The following is a 24241-nucleotide window of genomic DNA, read 5'->3' as shown; positions in this document are numbered from 1 at the left end:
GTATGTACAGGGCCTGGCACCCAGGAGGGTGAAGGGCGGGGGGCGGGGGGGGGGGGGCTGCAAGCCCTGAATCTGCGCTGGATCCCACCCAAAGAAAGGCTGAGAGCCGAGCATGAAGGTCAAGGGAAGGTCTCTTTGGATGACTTTGGTCTCAAAGGATTTGATGCAGAAGCTTCAGGGACAGCGTGGGAGGGGGTTGGCATTCTGGGCCTCTTTCCACACGTTTCAATTCTATTTCAATCCACTTCCACACACATTCTTTAAAGCCTGCACTGTGGTGGGCATAGTTGAACAGGCTGAACAAAAACCCTGCCCTCACGGAGCTTACACGCTAATGGAGAGAGATGGTAAATAAGATCGATGCGTAAGCCATGCAGTGTTTTAGCAGCAGGTGCCATGAACAAAGAAACAAAGCGAGAAAGTGGCGTAAGACATGCCACATCTGGTGTCGCAGTGGGCCCTGTGAGTGTCTGAGGGAAGATACTCCAGGCAGAGAGCACAAGTGCAAAGGCCCTGGGGTAGGGACAGCAAGGAGACAGGCCAGCGAGGCTGGAGCCAAGCAAGTGAAGGAACAAGAAAGGTGAGTCCAGAGGGGCAGGACATGCTGGCCTGTGCAGCCCTGGGTGGGTCGCTGTGAGGCCTTGGCATTTACTGTGAGGAAATGGGGAGCTACTGGAGAGTTTGGCAACTAATAGGGTTTATTTTGAATTGCATTGTTTTGGGGGCTGGGCAGGGACAGCCACTATATTCTTCTCTGAATCCAGCCCCGGTGTGAACCCAGGTCCAGCTAACTCCAAACTCAGTGCTCACTCTGGTACCTCACACCCCTGAGAAGGGACCTGTTAGCTTTGGGGGCCATGCCCTGGGCTGGGGGGCAAGGCCCCAGGCAAAGGGCAGGATGCCAGAGGCCCAGGCAGCCTTGCTGGGCTCTGAGCAGCTCTGTGAAGAGTATGGCTCCCTCCACAGCACAAGAAATGTGGCACCTGAGCTCTGGCCGCCCCCCGCGGATTGTGTGGGGAGAAAGAAAGAAACGAAAGCCGGGTTGGGCAGTGGTGCAGGCCCCAGGATTGCTCAGCAGTCTCGGCTGGAGTGGGCGCAGGCTCTCCTTTGTCTGGTCTTCCCCTCCCTTCCTGCGCCCCCAGCCAGCCTCCTCAGTCACACTGCCTCGGGGAGGGGCCTCAGAGGAACTTGGCGGGAGCCCCGCTTGGGGTACAGGAGGGGCAGGGGTGACCATGGAGGTGGGGTGGGAGCGTCAGTATATGATCACCACCCACCCGTGATCAGAACCTTCCTGCCAACCATCCAGACCCAGATTCGAACGCAGCTCCAATGTGTGTGAGATACTGATGTTGAGCAAGAAGAGGACACTCCCTGAGCCTCAGTTTCCTCATCTGTGGAATGGAGAGAACACGCGACTTAAAAGATGGTGCACGTGGAGTGCTTGGCACAGAGCCTGGTGCACGGTGAGCATCCATTCCCACAGATGGATGCCTTTGTCATCGCTCAAGGGCACTGCTCCCTCTGCATGACCCCCAGATTGGGCTTGGCTCAGCGGAGGGGGCACAGGTGACTTCTGGGAGATCCTGGGCTGGCTGGGCTGATGCAAGAACCTAAATAGGACACCAGAAGCGAGACAGCACCCGCAGGACTGTTCTGCAGACTTTTGGTTTTGCTTCGCCCACAGCGAGAAGTGCATTTTTCATTGTGATGCAGCATAAACAAGCGTAGATATGCAAAGTGGAAATTAAAGTTTCATGAAGCAGCACTTGCCCTCACTAGCTGCGATGCACTCTCTTCTCTGTTCTCTCCCATTTCATTAAAATTATTAAATGCTGGTCACAACCCACACATAAAAAAGATTAATGAGCTAATGGGAAGCACTGGCCCCAGGTTCAGGGCTGTGGGGGCTGGTGGAGCGTGTGTCCACAGCCATGTGACTGCCCTCAGCGGGGCCCCGCAGGGCCACCAAGGGACCTGGAGAGAAGACCTAGGGGCAGACCCTCCAGAAAGGCACCCTCGGGGGAGCAGGGGGTGTATCTAGGCAGAAGAGACCAGATGGCCACTCGCCAAACAGCCTGCACAGTGTGCGTCTGGACTGGGAGGGTCCAAGGGACTCAGGGGCCAGAGAGAGGCAATATAGCATGGTGGTTAGCACAGAGGCTTTGCTGCCAGACTGCCTGGGTCCAGGTCCTGCCTCCATGGCCTCCCAGCTCTTCAGCCACTGGCAAAGCTCATAACCTTTCTGTGCCTCAGTTGTCTCGTCTGTAAAATGGGATGGTGGTAATTCCTCGAATATTCTCTGAGTGTCTGTGTGTGGGGACCTAGAGCAGTCCCTGGTACTATGCACGTGTTTATTGCTCAGTCAGACGGAGGTGCTTGCTGGTTGTGTGCCAGCATATGCCATATGGGACCTCTGGGTTGTCTCCCTCCACAGCCCCTACACCAGTGAGCCAAGTTCTCCTTAAACTGGGGGGTATTGAGCCCAGAGAGCCCAGCTCAGGCGGCATGGACAAGTGTCCCCCATTATTGCCCTCTGCAGAGGGAGCTCCCTGCACCCCAGTCTTGGCCCTGGAGTCAAACAGCCCTGCATTCAAAGCCCAGCTCTGCTGGCTACAAGCTTCATGACCTGAAGCTCGTTACCCGACCTCTGGGAGGCCAGGCCTGGCACAGGTACCCCTGGCATGGTCCTGACCTTGCAGAGCTGCTGTGAGAGCTAAATGCAGTGAGCCTGGAATAAACCAGCCCCGGGCCTGACACTTCGTAGGCTCACGACACACATAGAAGCTGTCCTCCCCTCCGAGGCCTCTCCGCCCAGTTCCCACCCCTGTCCTCCCCAGGAGCCCCAGCTCCCAGCTCAGCCTCCTCCTGGGCTCTTCTGGGCACGTGGCTTTGTGAACCCGGCTGTGGCAATGGCAGCCTTAATTCTAGTTCTGCGCTGGGTAATTTCCCGTGATTACAGGTCTGTCAACGCGCAAGCACTGCAGCTGCTAGGAATCTGGCGGGCCTCATCAGGGCAGGGCTGGAGTCGTGCCCACACACATGCCCACACATGTGCCCACACACATGTGCCCACACACGCACCATCTTCCCAGGGGACCTCAGCCACACACCGATTCCTGCGGGAGGGAGTTTAAACAACACACAGGCTCATGCGGCCTTCCCTGCGGGATGACAGGTCTGACGTAAAGAGAGGGCAGGGATAAGGGAGGTCTTAGGACCAGGACTTCCCCCTACACTCTCCTTGCAGAATCTTCCTTCTCTCCCCAATGAGGAGCACTAGAAAAAGTGATGGCCCACCCTGGACTGTTTGGCTCAGTGGATAGAGTGTCAGCTTGCGGACCAAAGGGTCCCAGGTTTGATTCCAGTCAAGGGCATGTACCTTGGTTGCAGGCTCCTCCCCCTGGTGAGAGCTCGTGCAGGAGGCAACCGATCAATGTGTTTCTCTCACACCGATGTTTCTCTCAGTCTTTCCCTCTCTCTTCCACTCTCTCTAAAAATCAATGGAAAAATATCCTCGAGTGAAGATTAACCAAAAGGAAAAAGAAGAGATGGCCCATCTTTTCTGCTTTGAGACCTCCTGAGGGCTCTGTATGTGTGTGGGGTGTGTAAATGTGTGTGTGTGTGTGTGTGTGTGTGTGTCTGTGGGTGGGTGTGGGTGTATGTGTATGTGTGGATGTGAGGCAGGTCAGTCAACTGACAAATATTTATGAGGCACCTGTGAGCCTTGACGTGGACCCTGGGGTCAGCAGTGAATCAGAAAGAGGGAGGCCTGATAATACACATGAACACATGTAAGATTCAGTTGGTCTTCATTATGTGCAGCTTTCACGCTTGTGAATTTGCCTCCTAGATGACACTTACTAGGACCCCCGAAGCTGTCAGTACTCACCGGGCTGCCGGGCGTTCTGCTCAGAGCGGTAAAGAACCTGAGTGGCTCGATGCCCGAGCCCCATGCCGTTGACTAGCGTCCTTTATGCGGTCTATGCGGTGCCAGGTTTCTCTCACTCAGGGGCTTTTCGGTGGGATTTTCTGATTCCAAGGGCCCCTCCGTGCAGAGCGAGTGCTGCCTGGGTGCCAAGTGCAGGAAGGCTGCGATGTGCCTACGGGGAAAGTGTGTGTGTTAGATCAGCTCCATTCAGCCACGAGGTACAGTGCTGTTGGCCATGAGTTTGCTGTCTATGAGTCAACCATCTACGGGCGGTCCTGACTCACAATGGTTCGACTTGATGATCTTTGACTTTATGACGGTGTGAAAGCGATATTCACTCAGTAGGAACCATACTCTGAATTTTGAATCGTGACTCTTGATCTTTCCCCGGCTAACAACATGCAGTACGACAGTCTCTGGGACACTAGGCGGGGCCGTGCGCAGAAGCTCCCAGGTGGCCCTGTGTCACAGGGTCAACACCCCTACCCCACGGTGTCCTGTGTCAGCATTTCTGGATATTATGTGTTGTGTTTTCGCATCCCATCATGTCTACAAAAACGCCCATCTGTGTCTCCTACTTGTGGTGAGAAGAGGGGGAAGGCGATGACTCTTGAGATGACTCAAGGTTATCTAACTGGAGGGAAATGGAGTGTGCTGAGCAAGTTTAAAGGAGGTGAGGCTGGCCTGGCTGGCTTGGCTCAGTGGTTGAGCATCGACCTATGAACCAGGAGGTTGTGGTTCAATTCCCCGTCGGGGCACGTGCCTGGATTGTGGGCTTGATCCCCAGTGTGGGGCATGCAGGGGACAGCCGATCAATGATTCTCTCTCCTCATTGATATTTCTCTCTCTCTCTCTCAGTCTCTCTCTCCCTTCCTCTCTGAAATCAATAAAAATATAAAAAACAAATAAAGGATGTGAGGCTAAGCTGTGACATTCAGATTAAAATGTTCAAAGCATTTTTGACTTAATGCTATTTTCAACGTATGCTGGGTCTATCTGGACATCACCCCATCATAAGCCAAGGAGCATCTGTGTATTAACTAAGGTGTCTGTACACAGAAACACACAGAACACAAGGTTTTGGATTAATCGTTGACAAAAATGTGACCACCGGCTTTGGGAACCCCACGCTGGACAATGGGAATGGGCTGCAGTCACTGCTAAGTGCCATGAAGAAAATAAAACAGGGAAATGCAATGTGACGGTGAGTGATGTCCCTGGGCAGGCAGGGTGGGCCTCTCTGAGGGGGTGACATTGGCATTGAATGGGGACTGGGTGTAGGACAGCATCCTGGAGAGCACTCGGGGAGGGTGTTCAAGGGACTGCTGTGCTGAAATGAGCACAGCCCAGGGTGGAGTGTGTGTGTGGCGGGGTGGGGGGCGGGGGGGCGGGTATGTCTGGAGACCCTGAGAAGGTGGGTGTGGCCAGGGCAGAGCGCAGGGGAGGGGAAGAGAGAAGGTGAGGCTGGGAGGTGGGCTGGTCCAGGCCACACAGGGCCCTGCGGGCTCTGGAACGGAACTTCCGTTCTTTCTCAAGGTCAGGTTGGAAGTGGGGGTGCCAGGATGACCGGTTTTACCCCTGCCCTGAGTGCCTTGGAAGGGCCAATAGGATTGCAGCAAGCGGCATGTCCCAGGGGGCCATAGCAAAGGGGCTCAGAGGCTCAGAACCTCCTAATAGAGATTCAGGAATTACTCCTGGGATTGGCAGGAACTGCTGGGCAGATAGGGTTAACACTCCCCGAACTGAGGGACCTGCTACGTGAGGGATGCCTGGACACCCACGTGGAGCTGTGGAGGAGACAGCTGGATCCGGAGTTCAGGCTTGGGTGGGGGCACACATGGGGGGTCTCCTGAGTGCCCTATGTGAAGATCCCCCCCCCCCCCACCCGCTAAGGCAGTGGTTTTCAACCTTCTGGCCCTTTAAATACAGTTCCTCATGTTGTGACCCAACCATAAAATTATTTTCGTTGCTGCTTCATAACTGTAATGTTGCTACTGTTATGAATCGTCATGAAAATATCTGATATGCAAGATGGTCTTAGGCGACCCCTGTGAAAGGGTCGTTCGACCGCCAAAGGGCTCGCGACCCACAGGTTGAGAACCGCTGCGCTAAGGGATTCCACAGGGCCCTGCTCACCTACCCAGCCCTGTCCTCCAGGCCACTTCCTGTGCTCCGGCAACACAGAGCGAAGTCCCAAGAAAGCCCCGCGCGCACACAGATGCTCTTTTCAAAGCTCTGACTCGGCCCAGCGTATGTGCTCTGGCAGCTGCTCCTCACCAGACCTTTTCTTTCTTCAACTACCACTCATCCCTTTCGGCCCAACTCCCCGCTGCCTCTGCCAGGGGACTTCCCTGACTGCTCTGCCCCACGGCTGACCCCTGACATTTGAACCCCACAGCCCTGCTGGCCCGAGGCCCACAGCCTCCGTGCTCAGCCTGCGCACAGGCGCCCACGGAGGGCTTAGGCCGCCTGGTTTTCCCTGCACGCATGATCCCGGGCCCAGGCCCAGGCCAGCGAGAGGCCGTGCAGGAGAGCAGAGGCTGGGGCCAGGGCCCAAGTTGAGGGCCAGAGGCTGTGCTCGGTTAGGAGTCCAGTTGGGCCCAAGTTCTGACTGAGGAAGGGGCTGCAGAAAGAACTGGAGTTGTGGGCGGGGCTTGTGCTTGGCCTGGGGTCAAGCCCAGGATGGAGCTCCAAGTCGTACTGTGCTGAGTCAGCCAGAGTCGGAGGCAAGTTTGTTCCCATGGCTGCTGGGCTGAGAGGCTGGCCCGGGGCCCTTTGCCTCTGCCCGACTCCACAGGCCCCTGGACACCAGGAGGGTGCCTGCCTGGCAGAGATGTGTCCAGCGAGAGCCCAGAGCTGCTCTGCGCCAGCGCCAGGCCTGCCTGAGCTGTGAGCCACAGCGGTGCATGGTGATGCCACCACAGCCAGCCTTTCCCATCGGTAACCATGGGAATGTGCGCAGGGCTGCAGATGCTTATGCAACACCTCGAGGCAGGGAAACAGCCTGCCCATCAGCCCCAGCCTTCTGCTCGCCCGCCTGCCTGCTCCTGGGGATGCCTGCAGGGAGGTCTGTGAACGTGGGTTGTGTTGTCCCACCTGCCATCCTAGAACACACCCCGACCCCCCCACACACACACACACACACACACCCTGTCTCTGGAAGGGCTGTTGGGGCTGGCATGGCCCTATGGGTCTGGGGGAAGAGGAGGAGAAAAGAGAAAGAGACATTGTTGTGGGGCGTGGACATAGGGAATTAGAGGAGAATTCTGACAGATGGGGGAGCTGGCCATGTGCACGCACGTGAAAAGCTCCAGCCTCTTCCCGCCAGCCCCAGGACCAGATGTCCACTCATAGAGACAGGCCAGCTGCCCGATGGGCTGCTGTCACTTCTCACAGCTGGAAGCAGGGGCCTTAGAAAGAGAAAGACAGCGACAGAAACAGAGAGATAGGGAGAGAGAGGGACACAGAGAGAGAGGGAGACAGAGAGAAAAAGACAGACGGAGAATCTGAGACAGACACACACACACACACACACACACACATGCACACTCGCAGACACATAGAGACACGGAGAGACACAGAGCAGGGAGAGCGCCAAAAGAGAAGTCTCCACACACAGACTCACACAGAAGGGAGAGAACAGACTGTCAAAAAGAATTTTTTTTTTTAGAAAAAGCCCAAATATCTGTGGTTTGCAGCTCCTTGCTGGTTTCCAAAACCTGACTCCCCCTCTGAAGGCAGACTAGTTCCTAATGGTCCCACTACGATTTCCCACCCCCTTGTTCTTATCGGGAACCCCCACCCCCCACCTGCGCCCCCACAGACAAGCCTGCCCCGTGGAAGGCAGCAGCCAGCAGCGGGAGGGTGTGAGTCAGGCTCCCTGCTGCAGACAGCAGGCCCTCGGGCCAGGCTAGGCAGAAGCACAGTGTATTCAAGACTTTAGGCCGCTCACCTGTCTCCAGGAGCGTGGCCAGGGGAGCGCCCACCCCACCAGGGACCACTGTGGCGGATTACTCACTCTGCCACCTTCGGTCGCAGACACAGCGGTTCACACCCCTAACACTGAGGACGGGGCACCAGGCACTCCACACGGTGGTCCTGGAAGCCAAACCCCTTCGCCGCCATACTTGCCAAAAAATGCTGCCAGCTGGCCCTGGCGTCCTCGCCTGCCCTCTCCCACACCTGAAGCCTCGTGGGTGCGAGTGTCCTGCGTGTTTGCAGCTGTGCTTCTAGCTCCAGCAACTACTTAGCAAATACTTACCAAGGGAATGAACGGGTGGCCCAGCAGAGCCACAGCCTCACAGGAAAGCCCAGCAACCTCTCGGGAAGAGCAAAGCCACCACCCTCTCCTGCCACACCCTTCCTAGAAGCACTGCTCCCCAAGCTGAGATCAGCCACACTCTTGCTCCCTGCCCAGCGGATGGTGGTGCTTGGCCTAGGGGGGTTCTAGGGTCTATTCAACCAGCCTGGGAACCTTCCTCCAGGAAGCCTTCCCTGACTGCTCTGCCCTCACCCACACCCTGTCCTCTGAGCTTCTACCGCCCAGAGAGTCTGAGCCCCACATAGCTGTTCTTATTCACATCCAGGTTATATCTCAATCCTGGGGATCTCCCTAACATCTCTGGGGGGGTCTCCGGGGATAGGAAATGTGCCTCTCATTTTTATTCTTGCCTCCTCTTCCCCACAGTGTAGAGGAACCCAGGCTGGCCGTGTCAGGAGGGAAGTTTCTTCCTTCCCTTTAGGAAATTCCTTTCAGGACCTGAGTAGAGTCTGGCAGGAAGATGCTGCAGTGGATGATGGGAAATCCCACTTTCCCTGAACAAAACCAGGGGCCCAGGGAAACCTGCTTCTGCTCTGAACCCTGCACAGACAGGGCCTCTTCCCTGGAGCCAGGTCAGCCCAGCCAGGGTCCTTGGCCACCTCATTCTGCCACCTGGTGGCTAAGTGGGGCATTGCTCATCTCAACTCCCCCACTGCCTGCAATCCAGTGTCCCTTCTGGAGTCCTCAGAAGCACCTGATGACCCGCTCCTTACCACACAGAGCGGGGTGCTGATGCCCTGAGGAGGGTAGGGATTGCCAGTCAAGGGATCGGTCCAGGAACCCTTGCTGCAGCCTCAGTCCAGGGATCCCTCAGTCCAGGGTGGAAGAGACTAGAAAAGTGCAGGAATTTGCGGCTCTAGTTGAACCAGAAAGAAGCAAGGAGACAACTCCAAGCCATAGGTGAAGCCTCTAGGGAAGGGACAGTCACATGAGTGAACTTCCACTGCTGCCACCACCACAAACTCACTGCTAACACTGAATGCTAACTACCCACTAACACTACCCCCTACTGAATGCTAACTACCCACTAACACTACCCCCTACTGAATGCTAACACTAATCCCTGACTGCTAACTACCCACTAACACTACCCCCTACTGAATGCTAAACTACCCACTAACTCTAACCCCTGACTACTAACTACCCACTAACACTAACCCCTGACTGACTGCTAACAACCCACTAACACTAACCCCTACTGACTGCTAACTACCCACTAACACTAATCCCTGACTGCTAACTACCCACTAACACTAACCCCTACTGACTGCTAATTTGAGTACTAGTAGCAGTTAAACTCTGAGAGACCACTCTATCAGTCTGGCAAAGACATTAATGATACTAGCGATGTAGAAACCAGCTTTCTTACTCTGCTTATACAACAACTAGAGGCCTGGTTCTTGAAATTCGTGCATGGGAGGGGGCATCCCTCAGCCCCGCCTGCACCCTCTCCAATCTGGGACCCCTCGGACATCCCTCTTGCAATCTGGGACTGCTGGCTCCTAACCGCTCACCTGCCTGCCTGCCTGGTCACCCCTAACTGCCCTCCCCTGCTGGACTGATCTGTCCTAACTGCTCTCCCCTGCCAGCCTAATTGCCCTAACTGCCTCTGCCTTGGCCCCCGCCACCGTGGCTTTGTCCCGAAGGAAGGCAGGACGACCAGAAGATGTCTGGTCGACCCGGTCTAATTAGCATATTACCCTTTTATTAGTATAGATATTAGTATAGATACTTGGGCCAAATTTTCCCAGAGGCAATTTGCAAACCAGAATTAAAAGACTCACCATGTGAATGACATTGGCTCAAAAGTTTTATGTCTAAGAGTTCATTTGGAAGATTTTATCTTTTTGAGATGTGCATGAAGAATTGTATGCAAGAAAGTTTATTACAACTATTTATTTAAAAAGCTGGGAGCAACCTTCACCAATAGATTTTTTGTATAATTAATGGCTAAATAAAGAATATTAGACTTCAGTGGCCGGGGAGAGGTCAATGGGGGGAAAGGGAGACATATGTAATACTTCAAAACAATAAAGAATTTAAATTAATATATACATATACATATGTATGTGTGTATATATATATATATGTATATATATATTAGACTTCACAAATTATGTAGCAGAACAAAAGGTTTGCAAGCATTCTGCTGCAACCACCCGTTTGTTCTTTTTAATAATTTCATTGAGACATAATCCCCATGTCATAAATTTCATCCACTTAAAGTATACGATTCAGTGGTTTTCAGTACATTCACAGTGTGCAACCATCACCACCATCTGATTGTAGACCACTTCATCACCCCTCAAAGCAACCCCACACGCTTCAGCAACAGTCCCCATGGTCCTTCCTCCCGCCCCTGGAAACTTACAAACGCCTGTCTCTCTCTAGGGCTCTGCCTATTCTGGACACTGCACGTAAGTAGCACCACACACTGTGTGGCCTTTGGTGACTAACTTCTCGCACTTGGCATAATGTTTTCAGGGTTCATCCAGATTGTATTTTGTATCAGTGTTTCATTTTTTTAAACTGTAATATTCTATTGTGTTAATAAAGCTCCTTTTGTTTATCTATTCACCAATAGATGGACATTTGGCAAATCTGAGTAATGCTGCTATGAATACTCATGTACAAGTCTTTGTATAGACATGTGGTTTCAATGCTCCTGCCTACACACCTCGAAGTGGATCGGCTGGGTCCTATGGTAACTCATTGTTGGACTTTTTGAAGAACTGCCAGACTTTTCGCCCAGGCACCGGCACCATTTGGTGCTCCACCAGCAATATCCAAGAGTTTCAATTTCTCCACACCCTCATGAACACTTGTTTTGCCTTTTTTTTTTTTCATTTTATCCATCCTAGTGGGTGTGAAATGGTATGTCATTGTGGTTTTCTTCTGCATTTTCCCAGTGACTAAAGATATTGAGCATCTTTTCATGGGCTCATTGGCCATTTTTTAAAAATATATATTTTTATTGATTTCAGAGAGGAAAGGAGAGGGAGAGAGAGATAGAAACATTAATGATGAGAGAGATGCATTGATTGGCTGCCTCCCGCATTCCCCCCACTGGGGATGGAGCCCACAGTATGGACATGTGCCCTGACCAGGAGTCCAACCGGGACCTTCTGGTTCATAGGTTGATGCTCAACCACTAAGCTACACTGTCTGGACTCATTGGCCATTGTTAAATGGTGTATGTTGCCTTGGCCAGTTTGCTTAGTGATTAGAGTGTCGGCCCAAGGATTGAAGGGTCAAGGGTTCGGTTCCTGGTCACGGGCATGTATCTCCGTTGCAGGCTCAATCCCTGGCCCTGGTGGAGGCCTGTACAGGAAGCAACCAATCAATGTGTCTCTCTCACATCAACAACGTTTCTCCTCTCTCTCTCTTTCTCTCTCTTTTTCTCGCTCTCTCACCCCCACCCTCCCCTCCACTCACCCTAAAAAAAAATCAATGGAAAAAAATACCCTCACATGAAGATTTAAAAATTGTGTATGTTAATTTTAAGCATAAGAAACAAGATACAAGTTTATAAATATACTACGATCGCAAGATGTTTCAAAGATGTATGTATAGAAAATTTTTTCAGAAAACATACAAAAATATCGATGGTGACTGTCTTTTGGTAATGAGGTTTTGGCTGATTTTTATTTTCTTTTTTAATCCCTTTCCTAGCTCCCAAACGCCCTGCACTGAGTATGAATTGCTTCCATGAACTGAGACTGCAGGAAGGAATGCATGGTAGGGCTTTAGACTGGGATTGCTCCTTGACCTTGGGGTGACCCTGGGTTTCTATGGCCTCATCTCTTTTCACTGGAAGCCCGGTGACTAGAGAGGAGGGTGTCCCGCAGAGGAGGGTGGCAGGGAAGGCTCCCTGGCGGCCAGGGAAGGGGCCGAGTTTGAGGGCCGATCTGCTCTGGGTGACCAAGAAAGGGAGAGATTTCGTTCTGACCCGCAGTGCCCATTCCTGCCTGGTCTCTGTCCTGAAATCTCCCTCCACCGCCATCAGCTGACAGGTCCCCAAGGACAGCGCCCAGGTCTCATTTTCCTCCCTCCTGCCAAGGAATGGAGTGGGGGAGGGATGGACCGTGCCGATGGGATGGGTGACACCAGGCTGGGGGCACAAGAAGGCGGCCTGACTTGAGGAAGCTTCACCCTCGAGGAAAATGCGGAAACTGCGCCAAGGAACCGAAGCCATTTCCAGAACAACAACCCCAAAAGGCTAACAGGCGCAAGGAGAGATGCTCACTCGCTAGGCGTCAGAGAAATGCAAATTAAAGCAAGGGAGATGTCACTTTACGCCCATTCGACTTGCAAACGTTAAAAAGCTGAATACCGCCAAGTGCTCCAGAGCTGCTGGTGGGAGCACAGACTTTGCGGGCATCCTGCAGCGCCATCTGTCACTGCTGTCACACTCAGAAGAGACCTAACTGATGACCGGGGGCACTTCCACTCCCAGGGCCGTGAGCGTTCACCTAGAGGGAGGGGGAGACTCCGTGTGGCACCAGGCAGCTGCCAAAACAAGGGACCAGATGAGCTCAGGGCACCCGGGGGGTCTCTTAAAACCCAGTGTGGAGGGGAAAGGCGTTGAAGCCAGATGTCAGGCACATACCCGGCAGCGGGAATGTAAGCTAAAAGGACAGACACACAACACACTCCACATTTCGCAAGAACACACAGAAACACAAATATCACATAAACACGTGGGAATGTCTGCCTGCGGGAGGAGGGGAATGGGAGCGGAGGGAGAAAGCAAGGAGAGTCCACGTTAAAGTGAATGAAGCAAGGCGATCCCTGCAGACAAGTCCACGATGGTGTGTCACGTGGACTGAGCCATGATGCAGGCGCTGTGCACCAGAGATCCGAGTGAAGGCCGTAGATCCGTCACCCGTGAGGCTCGGGCGTTCACACACACGGTATCTATTCATCACACGTTTATTGGCTCCTCTGGCCTTGAGCTACAGCTCAGGCACTAGGAGGAGGCCCATGAGAAGAACAGAGACAGGGAAGTCAGAATTAGACACACAGGGACCCTGTGAAAGTCCATAGCCAGCGTGGCTTTTGGGGTTCAAAGGCTTGGAGGAAGAGCTGATGCACAAATGACACACAAGACAAAATATTAATTTTGATATGGGGGCGGGGGAGAACCAGAGGAAAACTCGACCATAGCAGTCAAGTTCTCCCTGAGTCTCTGTTCCCAGCTGCTTTTATTTACTAGAATACACAATTGCCTTTGAGGAATGCAAACAGACATAGCAATGGTAATGTTTAGTAAACAGTAAGATTGTCAGGTTTGGGGGGAGTTTGCTTTAGGCCACTGAGTCGGCAGCAAGTAATAAAATGTAAATATTCACCCTGTGAATATCAGAAAGAGTACCGGCTAGCCTTCTGCCAGACTCCTCACATTTATATTAATTACTATTGATCTTGGTTTCCAGCAGGACGGGAGGGGTGGGGGGGGGGGGAGAGTCAGGGACAGGACAGGTAAGAGGGGCCACCCTGCCTAGGGCTGGGCAGCGGCTGGGGCGGGGCTGTGAACTTGGGGTCCCCAGGAGGTCCCACTCCTTCAGAACATGGTGGACCCGCTGCAGCTGTCCAAGTTCAGGTGTGGACTCCCGGCACGGGATGTGCCAGCCTAGCACACAGATGTCACCACCTTAGTCCCCGAGCGGAAGGGCACTGTCCACTTGGCATGGGTCCTCCGGGCCGGCAGGAGCTCAGGGTTGTGGCCGCGCCATCTCCGTGAGAGCTCAGTCCGCACCTCCAGGGACAGGGGCGAAATGTGAGACAGGTCCCACCGCCACACCTTTACTCACCCCCAGGGGGACTGCGAGTGTGGGAGAGGCCATGCAGGAGAGACAGACAGGCTCCCAGCAGGAGAAGCCATGGCTGGCACAGCCACTGCTACGCACTGCCCTGAAGGGCACTGCTTCCTCCTTCCCGGATACATTTCTGGCCCTTCCCTTTAGCTCCTTTCTCTACCTTTTAGCTCTGCCTTTGTCTGGGCCCAGATAAAGACATGCATGGGTGCTTTCTTGAGTTTCTGGCCAGATGACTTACCCTGTCCTCCCTGAATAGCTTAGACCAGTGGTCGGCAAACTCATTAGTCAACAGAGCCAAATATCAACAGTACAGCGATTGAAATTTCTTCTGGAAGCCAAACATTTTAAACTTAAACTATATAGGTAGGTACACTGTTATTAACTTAGTTAGGGTACTCCTAAGGCTTAGGAAGAGCCACACTCAAGGGGCCGAGGAGCCGCGTGTGGCTCGCGAGCCGCAGTTTGCTGACCACTGGCTTAGACCATCCCCCGCTCTGGGGTTCAGCCCTGCCATTGCCCACTGAGCTGAGCTGTGGCCGCTGGGAAAGCTGTCCAGAGACATGGCCTCAAGGGAGAGGGGGCTCCGCATGCCGCCTGAGCACCTGCAGTGCAGAGACCGACAGGAACTAAAAGCAAGGTGGCCCGGGAGGTGCAGGGGGCAAGGTCTGCACCCTCGCTTCTCCATGGGGCTGTCGGGGCAGAGGGAGCTGAGGCTGCGGTGAGGGCAAAAGGGGGACAGGTTTCTGTTCAACATCAAGGTGAGCTGTCTGGCAACAGAAAGGGCTATTCAGAGGTAGTACGCTCCTCATCACCAGCAGTAGGTAACTATCTGGTCCTCAACACTGCATCCTGGGAAAGTCCTTTACAGATCTCTGTGGGGTCCCCTTTCCCAGGCCCCACCAGCCTCACCCAGAGCCGTTCCTCTCCCTGCATCCCCAGGGCCCATCAGCCAGAGTCTGGAGTGTGAGCAAAGAGGATCCGAGGAGAGGGAGCCAGTCAGACACAGGCGTGACAGGTGAGGGGAGGGCAGTGCCCCACAACAGGGGAGAGGGGGAGGGTGGTGTGAGGATGGAGGGTGTGTGTTGGGGGTCGGGGTGAAGGGGGGTGTCAGGCACATACACCTAGGTCTCCAGCAGAACGCAGAGCCCACAACATACCCATGGCCATTAGAGGGAGCCCCCGGCTCTGCCTGTGCCCACAGCGCCAGGCCTGGCCATCTGGGGCGCTGAGTTCAGTCCTCCCAGCTCTCCCCACAAAGCCAGTCTGTCCTAAGGAAACTATGCCTGGCACCTTCTGCGTGGGGTGTTTTCGTTGGCTCCTCTGCCATCTCTCCGCGTTTCTGCATGTGCATCGCCACCATGTCTTCCGTCTGTGCTGAGCATGTCCACCTCTGCCTGGGCTGTTCTTTGTGTGTGACTCTCTTCCAGGTCCCTTCTCTCTCCGTGTCCCTCCATCATCCTCCCTGTTTCTGCAGCCAATTCTTTTTTTCCTACATCCCTGTATGTCCACCTCTGACTTCCTTGGTTCCTCTGTCTCCTTTCTCTTTCTCTCTTCTGGATCTGGCTTATTCCCTCTCCCACTTTCCCTTTTATTCAATTTATAGGAACACAGAGCCCACCCCTGGATCCCTCTTCTGATCCTAAAAGGCCTCCCCCACCCCCTGCTGAATGGAGAGTAAACGGCCCAGCTGAGAAGAGGGACGGGTAGAAGACATTAACAGGAAGCATTCAGGTTCAGCTGGATCCAGCTCAGGACAGGCTCCTGCCAAGGATCACAGGAGTCAAGGTTTGGCTTGAGCTGGGATGGGCAGGGTCTGAGCAGGAGACAGGGGTCTTAGGATGGTGGGAGGGAAGGATCGATGAGTAAGAACAGCCTGGAGAGTCACATACCTCTTGGTTGAGGAAGCAATACAGGACGGCCACAATGAAGCCCTGTGGGGCCAAAGAGAAAGGACCCATCAGAATACCGTGGCCTGGCCTCACGGTGTTTGTGGTTTTTCTACTCCCTCCCCCCACCCCCGCCTCCTCCTCCCAGGCAGTGGCGTGAGCCCGGTCTTTGAGGAAAAGGAAAGGTTGCTGCATCACTTACTATGTGCTAGGCTATTGCTTCGTGTAATCATTATAGCAAACCTGCTGAGTCTGTACTGTAGGTCTAATTTCTTGGACTGTCTTTATCTGTGCATCCCCCAGTATTGAGCCCAGAGCCTGGCATATGATGGTGCTGAGCAAGTGTTGAATAGATTGGATGAACGGATGGATGGATGGATGAATGGAGGGTAGATGGGTGGGTAGATAGGTACAGGGGTAGTTGAATGAATGGGGAGATGGACGGGTAGAAAGTGGGCAGGCAGATAGTTGAGTAAATAGAGGAATGGCTGGAAGGAAGAATGGCCAGCCCAGCAGCCCTGGCAGCAGCATCTTCCTCCCACCAAGGAGGGAAAGAACCTGTGGGCCTCACCTGAAAGGAGCCCAGTCCCAGCTCCAGCGGGAGGCGGATGCCCAGGCCAGCGCTGTCAGGCAGGAAGTTGAAGATGATGTAGTGAATTCCAAACAGCGGGATGAGGAGAAGGGTTGACTTAGAGAGACGCCTGCAGGAGAGGACAAGCCTCAGGCTCCCAAGGCTAGAACTTCAAACTCCCACCTGCCCCCTGCCTACTCTCTCTTCCCACCAGCTCCGCATAGCAACTCTACACCCTGGGGAACTCCGTCCTCCCCACATGCAGCCTGTACCTCCTTGCTTTGGGCTCCTGGGTCCTCCTATTCCCTATACCAAATGCTCATCTCCATTTATTCCAGGCAAAGTCCATGCGTCTTTCAAAGTCCAGCTCAAAGACCACTTCCTCCAGGAAGTCTTCCCTGACCACCCCTGCCCCCACACCCCTCTAGAAAGGCTCTCCTTCTGCAGGCTTTCAGAGACATTGATCCCAGCACTCATCAGCCTATTGGGAGCCTCTATCCTTCCCATCCTACAATCTCCTGGGAGGCAGGAACAGAGCTAGTCTGTCTCGGGGAACATGGGGAGGAGCCCAGGCCAGGATCGTGACTGCCTCATCGTGAGTAAAACAGAACCACCCTGACTCATGCTCCAGGTATGTCCCCGGATCCCCCAATACATGCGTGCACGGTACCAGTACTGAGACGGGGCGTGGAGGCTGCCCTGAGCTGGCTCCAGTTTCCTCAGCAGGATGCGAATAATATTGAGAAAAAGCCCAAAGTTCACCTGGAAACAGAGGTGCAGGAAGGTGGAAGGCAAAGGTCAAGGGTGGGCCTGGTGACCTGGGGTGGAGTCCGTTTGGGAACCAGAAACCCCAAGTCCTAGAGACACAGGGCTGTGCAGGTGGGTGGGTGCACAGATCATTGCTCTAGAACATGTAGCCTGGAGGCTGGGAGGTCCCACGTGCCCACTTCTGAGGGCAGGGGCTCAGGGTCCCCCCTTCCATCCTGGGCCAAGGGTGGGAGGTCAGGCCTTGTCATCCTGCATTCAGCACCTCCCAGGGGCTCCCCAGCACAAAGCACTGGCCTTCATTTAGCACGGTTGCTAAGTTGGGGAAATGGGCACATTCGCGAAGGCCATGCCAACCAGTCCTGGCTGCCCTGTTTCCTCATGGGAGATGGTGGGTTTCAGCCGCAGCGGTCCCCCCGCCTGCACGCCCAGCCTCTCGCTGCAGTAGTAAGTGAGCTGCAACCAGGCACCAGGTTCGTCCATAGTCTGAGGCAGAAGGGGCCTGAGTGCTGACCAAGACCACCCCCCAGGTTTGCCCAATAGGATTGAGGTCCAGAGAGGGCCTCACAGCTGGAGCCCTTTTTCCTACTATGTAGGGCCCCGCGGTGGACCCAGGGGGCTTGGCTGACTAAAGCGAGAGGACACTGGCCCCAGGAACTGACCCCAACAGAGAGGACGATGGGCCCTTTGATGATCCACCAGTAGGGGGAGCTGTCGTTCAGGTCCCAGCACCTATGGAGAGGACAGGCCAGGGCTCAGGCTGGTGCCTTTGCCATGGTAACCCATGCACCCTCTCCTCCACACCCTCCACCTGCTGGCCTCCTGGCTTCTAATTCTGCCTCTGGAGCTCCCAGGCCCCCCTCCCCCACAGACTATCTTGTCTCTCAGAGAGTTGGGCCCCTTTCAGAGGGGCGCCCCAATCCATGCTGGGCTCACCCATTGTCTCCACCTAGAAGGATAAACTCCTGGAAAATCAGTCTGTTTGCTGATTTCTTGCTGCTGCCAACAGTTCCTCTGTTCCAGGAGGCCCCCACTTATACCCACCCCTACCCTCAGCTCTCCCTGAACCCCCAAATCCTAAGAATCTGAGGCCCCTCCCACTCAGACTCCTGTCCCTCCTGTGCTACCCATGGAAGGCTTCTGCATCTACCACACTCTCGAGCCTGGGAGATCCTGAAGGCAGGACTGGGCCCTCCTCCTCTCTGGCCTGGGAACAGCCATGTTCCTGATAGGCCAGCCCACACCCCCTGGGGACTTGGCACGGGTGTGACGAGGAGGTCACCCAGACTCACGCAGTATCCTCGAAGGCCAGCTTGCAACCCACCCACGTGCCAGTGAAGAGCAGGGGAAGCCCTGTGGGGCACAGAGGGGACATGAGGGAGGGTCCACATCTCGGCTCAGAGACCTGCGCCCACCTCCCACCACCCCTGCCCACCACACAGGGTGCAGTGAAGGCGGGACCAGGGCAGAGCCCGGGGTCCCTTTCCCAACAATCACTCTAGGGCTGCTGAGTGATTGCTGGGAATGTCCAGCCTCCACCTCGCCCACGGTGCCCAAGCCAGCCCAGGGACTCACCCCAGCCGGCGAGAACCAGCCACCAGAAGGCCCTCCTGGTGCTGGGCAACGGGGAGCCCAGGAGGCAGGTCAGGTACACAGCTTCTGCCGACAGCCAGCTGAAGTTGGTCATGGTGGCAAAGTGGGAGCTGGCCACAGAGGCCTTGCACAGCACCTGCGGGCCGGGACGCCCATGGGGAGCCTGCCCAAGTCTCCCTACCCCACCCGGGCCCTCCACTTGGCTGCCCCAGAGGGGATGCAGTGAGGGGCACAGATGTGGGACCTGACCGCTTGGGCTCAAAATGACCCTCTACTAGCTGGTCACCTCCCCGCACCTTAGCTTTTAGCTTTTCGTCTGTAAAAGGAAAACTTCCAGCACCTCTCTCGTGGCCTCATGAGCCTGGATGGAAGCTAGATATGATTGCTACTACTTCACTTTCACCCCAACTCTCCTGAGCCCCAGTCAGTCCCTAGGGCTGTGGGCAGGGAACACCATGCATTCGTGCACAGCTCCATCCTGCAGACATGTGCGCACATGCGCCCACGCCTCCATCCCGGCCTCTGCTCCTACAGGACCCCCTCAGCTGCCAGGGGTGCGGCACACCACCTCTGAGCTCAGGTGGCCCAGGCTTGGCCCCAGTCCCACCACTAAGCAGCCAATGACATTGCCAATTGTCATCTATAAATGAACTGAAATGGAAATAGATGCAGGAAAGAAGAGGTGACAATATATGCAAAGCATTTAGTGTAATACCTAGCATATAAGTGCTCAGTCCACACTATTATTATCATGCTTTCATTCATTGATTCAGGTCATCGTTGGTTTGCTCATTCACTTATCTGTTCATTTCCAGCACAGTCTTCCGGTACCTTCTAAGGGTTGGGCCTGCACACTCTGCCCAACTGCCTTCATTTCCTGTCCCCCACATTCTCCCACCTCCCCTCCCCCGTGATGACTTCCCCGCTGCTTGGACACACACAGGTTCTCCTGTATGTGCGGTTGCTCACTCTGGTCCTTCCAGGTAACATGTCCTCCCTCCCCTCCCCCTGCCACTGCTGCCCACCCAACTCCAAGCCATCGCCTCCCTGGAGTCCTCCCTCGCTCTCCCCTAGCTCTCAGCTCCCTCCAGCTGGTGCCCTCATAACCTGGTCCATTCTGTGCCCTCGGAGGGAGGCACCCACTCAGCCCAGTCCCTCGCCATGGACGGACGGACAAGTGCCAGGGGCAGGGTGAAATGAAAAGGCTGGCGGAGCGACATGGTCTAGGGTGGGATATGGAGTGGAGAGTGCACTATGGGAAATAGCATGGACAGGCACCCTAGTCCAGGAAAGGGCATGAGGCTTTAGGGTGGGAAGGTGGGGGCGGTTCCTGGTCTGTAGTCGGCAAGGCCGAGCCCAGGTTGGCCACAGGGCTGGGCAGGCTCCAGCAGGAGCAGCGAGTTTCTAACCCCCACCGACCCCGCGCCCCGACCGTGGCGGTTACAGTGGACACGCTGCAGTGGTCCGTGTCCTCGCCGTGGAAGAGGGCGGTGTCCTTCAGGAACACGGCTCCCGCCTTGAGGATAAAGGTGGCGAACAGCTGGGTGTGGATGTAGTTCCGGGGGCAGTGGAGCCTCCTGCAGGGGCGGGAGGGTGAGGAACAGATGGCGAATGGGAGAGGGCAGCAGGCGGGAGGAGGCTGAGCAGGGAGGAGGGCGGGAGGGAGGAGCTGAGTGGACTTGGTTGGCTTGCATTCCATTGAATTGGGCTGACCTTGAGTTTTAGCCTTGCCAGACATCTGACTAACCCCTGCCCGGGCTCAGGGAAGGCGAGGGGACAGGCAACTCCAGCCCCTGCCTTCAGGGAGCTCGTAGTCTGGGGACAGAGGCGCAAGTGGCAGGACCCTGTCCAGGGCAGCCCCTGGGTAACTATGGAGATGAGGCTCACCCCCAAGGACTGAGAACAGCACAGGCCAGGTCATGGGGCTCAGACCCTAAAGTCTGATGCGGGGGGAACTTGAAAAGGTCAGTGGTCAAAGGTTTGAAACAATCAAGAAGGGCTGCAAGAAGGAGGCAAGGAAGATTCCTAGAAGAGGGTGGGAGCTGGGCTTCGCTGTAAACACACTGAGGAGAAAGGAGGCAGGCGTCACAAGCAAACAGAATCCGCTTCACAGGAGCAAAGCTGTAGAGCTGGGAGGGGATGCTGGGAGGGGTCTACGCGTGGGGAAATGAAGGGAAAGGTAGACATCCACGTGGCCCAGATGCGGGAACCTGTTGAATGACCAGGCACGGAACCAGGCTCAGTGGACCACAAGGAGGCAGCAAAGGTTTCCGAGCAGGTGACGCAGAGGGCGAACCTGAGAGCAACCAGGATGGCGATGGCCACCAGGAGGGCCACGGTGGAGACGCTGTGGCCCAGGGTGTAGATGACCTTCACCGTGGAGAAGTACGATTCCTGGGGAGAGCCGAGATAGAGTCTCAGAAACTGTGCCTTTGGGGGAGGGACAGTCAAGCAGGTGAAGCTCTCAGCTCTACCCTGAAACGCCGTCTGGGACCAGGGGTGTCCGTGGGGCCTCGGCAAGCTCCCTGTGGACTGAAGTGTTTGTGACCTCTGCTTGACCCTCTGCTGGTGACAGAGGGGCTGGACGGGGATGCTCACTCGCTGCTGCTCCCAGGCTGGGACAGGCGGCAGCAGAAATTCCACATCTCTGGGGAGCGAGGAAGCCAGGAGGGCACTGGGCTTGTGTATTGACATCAGCTTCCTTGGCTTGGGAACACAATGTCCTCCAGTAAAGGGGCCGGCCAGCGACAGCCATAGGGAGAAGCTCATTCTCCCATCATGTGTTTGGTCCACGTCCAGCTTGGACCCCGGAGACAGAGGCAGGGGTGCAGGCAGAGGACGGAGCGAGGGCTCAGCCTCTTGGGGAGGCAGGCGACCACAGCCCCTCTGACTCAGTCTTTTCACCTGAGAAATGGTCAGACTCATGCTTTCCCCCGCACGGCTGAGGGCAGCATATGGGGTGAAGGCCATGGCAGCACCTCAGAAATGCCTGGCTCCATTCGGAGGTGTGGCCGTGCCAGCTACCATAGGGTCACTGTGGCCCCTTCTGGGCTGGTTTCCCCCTTGCCCACACCACAGCCAAGCACGCTGCCCCCAGCTGAGGACTAGATGGGGCAGGAGCTGTCCCAGGACCATGACTGAGACCACCCAAGACTCCCTGCCCTGGAGCCTGGGCACAGGGAGGGTGGCCAAGGAGATGGTGGCCAGCAATTTGCTGCCTGCCCTCTGTGCCTCCACCCTCCTAGCAACGTGGCCCCTGGAACAGATCAGCAAACGACCCTTCTTGCAGACACTGCCACCTTCTGGGCATCTGCTGTAACTGCTACTCCAACCCGCTGGCTGCAATGGAAAGGCGGCCCCTCCAGGCATGCGGCCGGGCACCCATGGGGACCTTTCCTGCAGGAGGCTTCTTACCTCCTCTGTGGGCAGCTCGAGGGGCACAGGGCAGGCCACAGGGTACGGCGGGAAGGGCTCGGACCAGCCGGTGATGGTGCAGTCCCGCTGCACAGCGCCTGGGGGGCGGGCGGAGGTGGGGAAGCAGAGGCCTGGTCACAACTTCTCCCCGGAGGGATAGGGCGCCTCTGCCCCTGAATGCCCCTGGCGGCTGCACACACAGCCCCTCGAGGAGGTCCTGCCTGGGGCACATCCCGGGACCTTCCTCTCTGGCCTCAGAGTCACCCACGGGTCAGACGGAGAGTCATTCTCTTGGGAGGCAGAGTCCTGAGTTGTGCCCCCAGGGCCCTAAGGGCAGGGGGAGGAGGAGGGACCGGCCACCCCAGATGCCCAGGCCAGGGAGTGGAGGTAGAGCAGTGGGGGCCCCACCCCATTAGGCAGCTGGTGGCATCTTGGCCAGTAGGCAGGCTCTGCCCACTGCACCCCACAGCCAGCCCCCCACTAACACCCAGGGAATGATCGCTTGGTTCTAGGCGCTGGGTCTAGCACCTCCGGTGCTCTGCTCACAACCCTCACCCCTGCGAGGTCATGAGGTCACGAGGTCACGGGCCAGGAAGCTGAGGGTCGGGAGGCACCTGGCTTGCCCAAGGTCACACTCAAGAAGAGGAAGCTGTTGAAATGCAGGTCTGCCAGCCCTCAGGCCAGGGGTGTCTGCACATTCCTCTGGCACCACCAGAGGAAAACACCCCACCCCACCCCACCTTCACCCCCAGCCCTCACCTGGCTCTGAGCTGAAGAGAGAGAAGAAGGCTGGGCAGGGGAGGGTCACCCACTCGCCAGAGCCTACCATGGGCCAGCACAGCAGCCCGTCCCAGGTCACGGGGCAGCCTAGAGAGGGGTGGGGGCAGCATGGATCAGCCCAGGGGACAGCCCTGTCCAACACCCTGAGCTTGAGGCTGGGGGCGATGGAGGAATCGAAGAAGCCATGCCCTCTCCAGCCCCGTACCCCGGGTGGCGTTGGACTCCCCCTCTGCTGCCTGTAGACACGCACTCTCATCCGCTCTCAGCTGGGCAACGAGGTCGCACTCGGGGTGCACGTGGCCCAACACCTGCAGGAAGGAGTTAACAGGGTGCCCTTCTGGGAAGGGGAGGGGAGGGGAGGGGAGGAGAGGGGAGGGAAGGGAAGGGAAGGGAAGGGAAGGGAAGGGAAGGGAAGGGAAGGGAAGGGAAGGGAAGGGAAGGAGGGAGCATGTGGTCAGGAGTTCTCCAAGCCACGGTGCCGCCTGCTTGGTGGGAGAGACTCCCACCCTGGGAAGGGCAGTGGGGACCCCCTGTGCCCCCAAGGCTCTGGAGCCCAGCCAGAGGCAGGAGGGGCTGGGCTGGCTACTCACGGCTGGTAATGGGCCCAGCAAGCAGAGGGTGCCAGCCCCCCACGTCCTGCTGTCCATGGTGGGAGCGTGCAGAGCCCCTGCTGCCAGCCTCTGAGCCTGGCCCTTGTCCCTCCCCTCCCAGGTGGCCGACTGCACAGGCAGAAGCCACAGAGGGGACAGGCCAGCTGAATATTCAGCAGGACTGCAGGACGCCGTGCCCAGCTCTGCCGGCCCTGGTGCGGGACTCCGTGTCCCCAGCTGGGAGGGGCGGAGCCCTTCCACTCTCCATAGTCCATCGGCTGTCTGTCCTGACAGCAGGGCCCAGGGAGGGGACGACTACAGGCCACATCTTGCCCCGGTGGGTGGATATTCCTTGCCACTCCGCTGGCTCGTTCTGAGGAGAGCCCTCCCCCCCGATGAAGGAGACTCAGAGAAGAAGCCAGAGACGTGGGCCCCCTCAGGGAGCTCCCAGCCCCAGCCAGGGCTGGAGGGTGGGCTCAGGGCTGCAGGACCCAGCGGGGTTGGGGCAAGGTGTCATTGGGTCTGGAGAGGAGAATGAGGGGGTGACCACACCCCTGTGTGGGCTGGCAGGACC

At 56.2% G+C, this 24241-nt stretch overlaps 1 protein-coding gene across 1 annotated transcript; it reads right to left on the bottom strand.

Annotated features, from left to right (window-relative positions):
• Nucleotides 1-13881: 13881 nt before the first annotated feature.
• Nucleotides 13882-23724, bottom strand: GHRHR (growth hormone releasing hormone receptor; the record flags this gene model as incomplete). Its single annotated transcript, XM_081101911.1, has 13 exons — nucleotides 13882-14007; nucleotides 15958-15999; nucleotides 16526-16655; nucleotides 17196-17287; nucleotides 17953-18022; nucleotides 18583-18643; nucleotides 18866-19019; nucleotides 20328-20460; nucleotides 21180-21277; nucleotides 22298-22395; nucleotides 23057-23164; nucleotides 23283-23385; nucleotides 23668-23724. 13 exons carry the CDS (start codon nucleotides 23722-23724, stop codon nucleotides 13882-13884), a joined length of 1272 nt encoding a protein of 423 aa, XP_080958037.1.
• Between the last annotated feature and the right edge of the window lie 517 nt (nucleotides 23725-24241).

This window comes from Myotis nattereri (assembly GCF_964212035.1).
Source record: "Myotis nattereri genome assembly, chromosome: 11".
NCBI classification, from domain to species: Eukaryota; Metazoa; Chordata; class Mammalia; order Chiroptera; family Vespertilionidae; genus Myotis; species Myotis nattereri.
The sequence above is the reverse complement of the archived record's forward strand: the minus strand, read 5'-3'. Positions and strand labels throughout refer to the sequence as shown.